General features: G+C 51.8%; 1 protein-coding gene across 3 annotated transcripts in view; it reads left to right on the top strand.

Moving 5' to 3' along the window:
* The first annotated feature begins 1108 nt into the window (after nt 1-1108).
* Nucleotides 1109-8664, top strand: part of SMAD7 (SMAD family member 7) — a 46622-nt gene continuing 39066 nt past the window's right edge. The window contains exons 1-2 of one of the 3 annotated variants that reach the window (XM_044431218.1): nt 1109-3059; nt 4772-4825. In XM_044431218.1, the coding sequence (XP_044287153.1) occupies nt 2318-3059; nt 4772-4825 (796 nt within the window). In that variant the 5' untranslated portion in view covers nt 1109-2317. The remainder of the gene's footprint in view (nt 3060-4771; nt 4826-8664) is intronic. The other 2 variants (XM_044431217.1, XM_044431216.1) reach the window with 2 other exon arrangements.

Here is an 8664-nt window from a genome sequence, read left to right as displayed (position 1 = left end):
GGCTTGCAAAGAAGGCCCGACACGCTTTCGCGCGGGCAGGTGCGGGGACGAGCGGCCGCCTACTTTTAAGACATCCTGCGAGGCGTCCGGTTCAATGGAGGAGGCCAAATGCATCATCCGCGGCAGCATCTCGGAACTGCCAGTGACAGAACAGGGGCTTGCGCGGGTGCGCGGACTGCCACCCATCCGTCTCAGGATGACTGCGCACGTAATTGGAGTGAGCATTTTCCCATTGTCAAACCGAACTACTAACCGTGCAGTGTCCAGTGACCGCTCTTGCAAGGCCATTCTATTTTTTTAATATTTTACTTCCACGGTGGTGGTGGTGGTGATGATGATGATGATGATTAGGACCAGCCTTGGGGACTTCCGGTAGGTCTTTTCAGCTTCATTCCTTCCCTCCTCCTCGTTTCCCCGTCCTCCCCTCCTGGCGCAACCTCGCTTCGCCTCCCCAGACTTCAGGAATTAAAGGGGAAAAAAACTGCTCTCAGAAACCCGATGCCTCCTTTTGCGCAATACAATCGCTGGGCTTTTTTTTTTTTTTTAAGAAAAAGCGACAGGGTGTCTAGACGCCCACGTGACAAAAGGCGCGCGGGGGGGCTGGGCAGGGCAGCGGCGCTGCGCACTCGGGAAGCCACCGAGGCAGGCGAGGCCGCGGGGGAGGAGGAGGAGGAGGAGGCTGGCGCGGGCCGCCCGGCTAGCCGGAGAGGAGGGCGCGGGGCGACACCGCGAGACCCCCGCAGCCCGGCGGCAGAGGCGCAGCGGGGCTCTCCCGGGAGGCCCTCTCCATCCTCGTGGTGCGCTCGCCCTGCGTCGTATTCCTGTATCCGAAAGAAAAGACATTAAAAGAAAGAAAGAAGAGCGAGCGAGCGAGCGAGCAAGCATCGGGCATCCTCGGAGATCTGTCCTCCGCTCCCCGAGGAAAAAAGAGAGAAAAAAGGGGGAGGGCGCAGGGAGGGAGAGGGAAGGCGAGCAACCTCTCCTGCGCTGGGAAAGGAAGAAGGGAGTGGAAAAAGGGAGGGAGGGAGCGGGCGGGGGGGAGGGAGGGAAGTCAAGCACAGCAAAGCCCAAACCAAAGCAAACAACAACAAGAAAGCCCAGGCGAAAGGAACGGGCCTGGAGTCTCCCCCTTCTCGCTCGCCGCTCGGTGTGTGTCTGTGCGCGCGCGCGCGTGTCTGTGCGCGTGTGCGCGGAGAGAAACGATGCAGAAACTGGAAGGAGGAGGCGCAAGAGGAGGACGGCCAACTGCACACCCAGCCGCCGGAGGAAGGAGCTAAGAGCTGCATTGCTCGAGAGACGGAGGGGCTGGCGACCTTTGCAGCGCCTGTCATTCCAAGATCAGCCACGCTCCCTTCTCGCCGGTCCTGCTCGTTCTTTGTATTATTATTATTATTATTATTATTATTATTATTATTGTTCGTGATTCCGGACTCCCTTCGCCTCCCCCGCACAAAGCAAAAGGGGCGAAAAGGGGCACTGGGTGGCGAGAGCGTGAAGGAAGAACTTTGGTTACGCGTCGCGCAACTCTCGGCTCGGGAAAAGGAGACCAGCCGGCAGCCCCGGAGGCCGGCCAGGCAGGAGCCGCCGAAAGATCAAAGCGCTTGAGGCAGGGCGAGACAGACGCCTCCTGGGAGCGACCGGAGCAAGGTGCCGGGGCTGCGCCGAGCGCACGGGGATCGGCTTGCCTAGGGCTTCCCCGGGAAGACGGGAGCAGAACGCCCGGCCAGAACGAAGCGAAGCTTTGGAGAGGGGGCCTTGGATACCTCGCTTTTATGCCTCTGGTTTCTTTTTTGCTTCCTTGAACTCCGTTTTTCCCCCCTTCCTGCAACACGTCCATATCCACCGTCTCCGCCACAACCTCTCCTTGTGGCTGGAGCAGCCCACCGCCTTTCTAAATACAATTCCACCCTCCCCCGCGCCTGAGCCTTTCGGCAGGATTGAGCACCTACTTTTGATCGCGAAGGGTCTAAACTCGTGTGCCTTTGGGCTTTTGCAATATTTTGTCGGAGGGGGAATTTAGGGGGGGAAGCCCTCGCTCTCACACGCAGTCTGACCGTTTGAACCACCCTCGAAGAAAATATTTCCACATCCAGTGTTTTTTGGGGGGGGGGTATTACTCTCTTCTCCCTCCCTCTTTTGCTGCACGGATTTTTTTCCTTCGTGTGTGGGGGGGAGAAAACCCACTCGCTTCCTTTAAATAAACTGCAGGAATTCTCCCCCCCCCCGCGTTGTGGATTTAGAAGGATTTTTGAAGAGGGAGACGAGCGAAGGGGAGCCTGAGGGGAATTAAAGCCCGAGCCTTTTAAGAGACTGGCGTATGCTTCAGCTTACTTTGGCTGTTTCTCCGCCGCCCCCAGAAGCAGCCTCAGCCGCGCGGCCGCCGCCGCCAGCTCCGCCATCAGGGTCCGTCCTCTGCTCCCGCTTCGTCCCAATCATTTCAGGCTGCTTATACTGGCTGCCTGGACTCGGATCCCGGATTCTTCATGAGTTGCGGACGACATGCCCGTTTTTTAGCCGGGGAATCTTATTCTCGTCCCGCATGTTCAGGACCAAACGATCGGTGCTCGTCCGACGACTCTGGCGGAGCCGCGCGCCCGGCGGGGAGGAGGAAGGCGGAGAACTTGGAGAGGGAGCCGCGGACAGCCGGGCGCATGGGGCCGGAGGCGGCGGCGGCGGCGGCGGCGGAGGGAGCCGGGGCTGCTGCATGGGCAAGTCGGGGAAACTCGCCAAGGCGCACATCGGATCGGAGGCTGAACTGAAGGCGCTGACCCACTCGGTGCTGAAGAGGCTGAAGGAGAAGCACTTGGAAGGGCTCCTGCAAGCCGTGGAGTCCCGGGGCGGCGCCCGGACCGCGTGCCTCCTGTTGCCCAGCAAGGTGGACTCCAGGCTGGGCCAGCACTGGTACTCCCTCCCGCTGCTGCTGTGTAAAGTCTTTCGGTGGCCCGATCTCAGGCACTGCTCGGAAGTCAAGCGGTTATGTTGCTGTGAATCCTATGGGAAAGCTCACCCGGATTTGGTCTGCTGCAATCCGTATCACCTCAGCAGGCTCTGCGAGCTAGGTAGGCGCAAACTTTATTTCCCACCCGCCTCCTCCGAGCCCAGAGAAGGGCAGACTCGCGTCCTGCGGTGCATCGTGCGCAGGCCCACGTCTTGCACGTCCAGCAAAACGGGGCGGGGGGTGAGGTTAGGCCTTCCAGTCCGGCGCCGTCACTTTGGGGTGGCCCTGGCTGTAGGTTTGCGGGCAGCCCGTTGCACGGGCGACTTCCACCCTGCGTGTTCCGCTGGGAAATGCGTCGGTCTCGGTCGAAGGGCCAAACGATGCAAGACATCAGCGCCTGCACCTGTCAGTTACAGTCTTGTGGCAGAGTTCTGAAGTTCTGACACCCCGAAAGTGAGACTTCCCATGTAGGTCTGCATGCTATTTCCCGATTGAGGCAGGTAAATAAAAACAAGCTGCACTTTCCAGGGAGAGTTTTAATTTTAGCTTTAAAAGTCCGCGGGGGGAGTTTTGTTTGACACAAACATGGGACAGCACATCTTTTGCAAACCTGCTCAATTCTGCGTGTTTGTGTGCGTTTTGAGTTCTGTGCATCTACACTTAAGGGTAGTGGGCCAGTGAAAGAAGCGTCCAACCTGATGTTAGAATGCTTTTCTGCAAAGATTTTTTTCCTCGGCGGAGGGCATTCTTGTAAGGTATCAGGATCGTGCAGCCCAGTGCTCTCAAATGACTATCCACGTAGTTGTTGCATTAAGCAAAGAAGTTGTAGTGCACAGTGTATGATTAAAAAAAAAAAAAAGCTCCGCTTGGTTTTGGAAAAGCCGTCTCTGATCTTTTGTTTTAATATATGGATCTCCAGCCAGCCTGAGGTTTGCAGAAGGAATGCAGCGCCTGGCCAACTAGTTGTTCTCACAGTTTTCCCACTCAGCCCTCCTTCGCCTGTATAATATAAAAGAACAGATAATTTACAGGCAGCGGTTTGCAGTCTCGGTTCCTTCCCTCCTCTGGGCAAGCAGCCTCTGGTTTCCAAATTGGGAGGGGGGGGGAGGAAGGGAGAAGGAATCTCGTACAACATGCTTGAAATTGTCGCTGCAGACTTTTTTAAAAAAGTCCCCACTCTGTATTGGAAGTTGGAGTAAGCGAGCGAGCTGCCTTGATAGACTTTAAGCCCCTGTGCGCACTCCCCTGGCTGACCAGCAAAGCTGAATTCTGTACTGCCCCCTCCCCGCCCTTCCCTCCCCCTCCCAAAATCGCGAGCAAACTTTGGCATAGTCTGGTGCCTTCAGAAAGCCGCCCAGCGCGCGGGGGTGGGGGGGGGCGAGGAGGGGAGGGGAGGGGAGGGGGCTTCTGTGGGAGGAAGATGCGAGTTTGCACCCCGCTTCGCCGGGTGCGCCTGGGTTTCTGCAAACGCGAGAGGCTCACGCCGCTGGCTGGCCTGGGATTATCAGGGAGCCGGGATCAAGTCGGTGATTCCCAGAGCTGGAGTGCTCAGCCCAGCCAGAGAGGCCCCGGTCGAGACAGCCAGCCAGAGAAGCAGATAGCGGGAGAGAATGGCGCCAGCCGGGGCCGTTGTTTATCTGACAGTTAAATATCAAGGCAATCGCCGCCCGGTTTGCCCTGCCTCCAACCCCCAGAGCTAAGACAAACAGTTTTGCTTCAAGAATGCTACTGTTATCATAAGTTCCTATCTTTCCTTTCCTTTCCTTTTTTAAAAAAATCTCCCTCTCTTCTCATGGCTCTGCTTTTATTTTCTCTGTATTTTTCTAATTTCAGAGTCTCCTCCTCCACCCTACTCCAGATACCCAATGGATTTTCTCAAACCCACTGGTAAGTCGGCTGCTTTTACACAAACCAAACTTTGGGGTTGGGAAACTTGAGAACTGAGCTTTTCTGGGAAATTACTCGTTCTTGTCCTTTTGTGTTATAATTGAAGCTGCTGCTTTCTTGGGCTTTTTCAGCTCTTATTTGTTGTCAGCTTTTGTGACATTCCTGCACAGTTAATCATGAGCAATTCTCATTAAGATAAGTGGGATTTAGTTCTGAATAAGTGTGGACTCTGGGATTTTCACCTTTGTTTTTAAACCCTATCAAACTCTGCAAATCCTGCTGCTGAATTTATACTGCTGCCTTCCTTACTTTTGAACAGAAGTTCCTTCAGGGCTTACTTCCATTCTGATTGAGAAGTAAATACATTTGTGCATAATCCAAAACAAGAAGTTCTTGGATATGGATAAAACAAGCAAGTGATCCTCACCTGCTTTTGTGCATATTTACTCAGAAAGGAGATCAACTGAGTTCAATAAGATGGACATCCATGTTAAGTGTGCACAGGCTTTTAGCCCCAAACTTCCAACCTCTTTCTTAAAAAACAAAGCAAAGCAAATTTTACATCTGTTAAAATATAAAACCCTATTTCCATCATAAATGGAAAACAGATTGCATACATCGTGCCTCTGATGTTAACGAGGAGTGGCAAAAAAGAGCATGGCAACACCATTTATGTTTAATTGATGAATAATGGAAGAAATGGATTTTGGGTACAACTGGTTTTTCTCAAATCTTCTGTTCCGAATTTGATGTTAGTTATTTTTACAGCCTCCTGTTGTTTAACACAAATGGGATATAAAGAAAAAATATGAAGAGACACATAGATGTTTTTAGCACAGCTCTCTCTGCATGCTTGTTGGTTGTAATCGAGTGGCACAGAGCCAGGGCAGAAGCCCGTTCAAGTCTGGCACCAAGTGCTGTTGCGGTTGTCTGCATAAACTTTTGGCTGGCAGGAGCCTCACCCTCTGCTAGATAAATAGGTTGGCACTGTGGAAGAGAGAAGAGGCTGAGGGAACATGGGAACATGGATGAAAGGGAGGGGGAGGCAGATAGCATTCCAGAAAGCTTCTTTATATCTCTCCAGAAGATTAATGAACCAAATCAGACTGCGGAGTGGTTGTCCGGATCAATTATATCCTGGTATCAGGCAAGTCAGTAAGGATGTGCCCCTGTGCGTGCTTAGACAGAAATACCTCCTACGACTCCCAGCATTCCCCAGCAGGCTGAACTGGCTGGGGAATGCTGGGAATTGTAGGATCTTTTCTGCCTAAGCATGCATAGGGTTGCACCCTAAGCACGTGCTGCTTAAAATAGACTTCTTTGTAAAGGATCAAGTTAAAGCTACAACAAAACTCTCCCATCCCCTATTACCCTTCCCCTCCCAGGGAAAAAACCTAATTAATTGCTCAGATTCAAACTTGGGGCCCTGAAAGCTAACAGTTTCTCTTTCTGAAAGTTTAGCCAATCTTCCGTACTTCCTTAGACTTTAAGATCCTGGCAGGCAAATAACTTTGTAGCAAGAACTGGCATGAAGTAGATGCAACTATGAATCAAGAAGCCCTTGATTTGAAAAATTGCCTCTGCCATGAATTCACTTGGAGGCCTTTTAGGCAAACGGTGTTCACTTGACCTCAGTCTCCCTATTTTGTAGCATGGGAACAAATAGTACTAACTTCCCTTACATGACTATAGATAAATCATATTTACAAAGCATTTGGATCCCTTGACTGTGCTGGACAGGTGTAAAGTAGAAGCAACTATAATTTGTTCAGGTATTGCAAGAGGCTGGGCACATCTGTACCCATGATCCTGAACTGAACTGCCATGATCCTGGTATTTCTCCCAGGCTGTATTCCACTGCAGCAGGTAGATGTAACTGAGCACAGGGGATCTTCTTGCTTCTGAGTATACATGCTGAAGACTGTGCTGCGTGAGATGCCTCTAACCTTACCAGCATTTGCTTGCAAGGAGCCCCCCTCCCCCCCACCCCGTAGCACATGTTAGTGATACAGGTTCATGACTTGTGCAGACAGGCAAAGTTGTCTATTAAGTGAATGGGGTTGCAAGAAGTAAATGCTCTTAATACAGAATAATATTAAAGTGATCGCTTTACAGTTCTCATAGCATACTGTTTATGAGTTGCTTTAACCTTGGACAGGCAATAGTGAATTCTTACAGACATGCAGCAGTCCAAGGATAACCAAGGGTCTGGTAGCAGCTTAAAGGCTCACTCATTTACTCTGGCATAAGCTTTTATGGGCACTGCCCACTGCATCCGATGTACAGTCTGATGAAGTAGGGAATGTCCACAAAAGCTTGTGCCAGAAGCCGTCGGCTAGTTAAGATACCACAAGGTTCTTTGTTGGTTTTGGTGCAACAACGCAGGTCCTTGGGAAGGTGCAGGATGCTACAATACCGTTAATAACAAGCTTCCAACCTGTCACTTTGTGGGCTGACCAAGAACCATTCCCAGGATGGGGTTACATAAGGAACGGCGGCTTTTCTTGATGGCTGAGTTCCCTTGTGGGCAAACAGCAGGTGCTGCCCCCACCTGAATGGCATCCTCAAAGGTGCCCTTTCATTTCCCTGCCTATAAGGAAACGTGTGACTTGAATTCCTATGACAAAAGAGGAAGCACCTGCCCACAGCCTTGGCATTGAAGACCTCTTCATACCCTCCCAGTGTTGCGCGCTGGCAGTGCTTTGCTGGATCTTTCGCTGAGCTTTGCGGCCTGCATGGACAGCCCAATCCAGCCCGGCTGGATGAAACCAAAGATCCACCAAATGCACCATTCTATTCATACAGTGGCCATCCAGCTGCCTACAACCTCCTTCTGACATTAGAAGTAGCACAGAGCCATGAGGACTAGAAGTCATTGTAGCCTTCTCCAACATTAATTGGTCTAATCTTCTTTCAAAGACCTTCAAATGGTGACCATCCCTGCTTCTTGTGGTAGTGAATTCCAGTGAACTTGAACTTGAGAGACCTCAATTCAGATGAGTGATTACTGAATTGAATCCTTGGTTTCCCTCTTTGTAACACCAGTGACTCATCCTGTTTTTCAGGTCAATATTATTTCCAGCTCATATCAATGCAACTGGGCGGTTCTGCCCTTGAGTTTGCAAAAACAGAGCAAAGGAAGGTGTGTGGAAGGGAATGGATTCCAGGGTCCTTGCTGGTGCCCTGGCTTGGAGAGGTACTGCAGTGGACTTGGTCTCCCTTGTTCCTCCAGTTAGGGGATGGATACAGAATAGATCAGGATCTACTGGTAGATCTCTGGTAGACTGAAAAGCTGTTGCAGAGAGGAAGGATAGCTTCTCCTCTTGATCACCGCAGAGTTCAGGACATGGAATAATAGGCTTACATTACAGGAAGCCAGATTCAGGCTAACTATCAGGAGAAAATTCCTGACAGCTTGAGCAATATGACAAGCTAGGGAGGTGGTGGGCTCTCCCACACTGGAGGCATTCAAGATGCAACTGGACAGCCCTCTGAGAGGGGTGGTTTTGCTGGGAGTCCTGCTCTGAACAGGGGACTGGACCTGAAGGCCCTCTGGCCCCTTCCAACTCTACTATTCTACCCAGTTGTGTATAAAAGCAGCTCCCTTCCTCACTGCTATCCTGGGTGCTACAGTCAAGAAAACTTGAGTGGCTGCAACCAGGAAGGGCTCTTGGAGTAAATGGACCGTGAGCTTAGTCTGATATGCACTCCGAGGTGCCTCACTGCACAGTGGCAGGAATGTGTCTGCCTCTCTTTTGGAGCCCCTGTTTAATGTGGTCCCAGTTGGTGGATCTTGGGATACCTGGCAAGGAAAGCCCAACTAGATTCTGCTGAGTTGT

This window comes from Varanus komodoensis, unplaced genomic scaffold (assembly GCF_004798865.1).
Source record: "Varanus komodoensis strain SLA01 unplaced genomic scaffold, ASM479886v1 scaffold22, whole genome shotgun sequence".
In the NCBI taxonomy this organism is placed as follows: domain Eukaryota; kingdom Metazoa; phylum Chordata; class Lepidosauria; order Squamata; family Varanidae; genus Varanus; species Varanus komodoensis.
The sequence above is the reverse complement of the archived record's forward strand: the minus strand, read 5'-3'. Positions and strand labels throughout refer to the sequence as shown.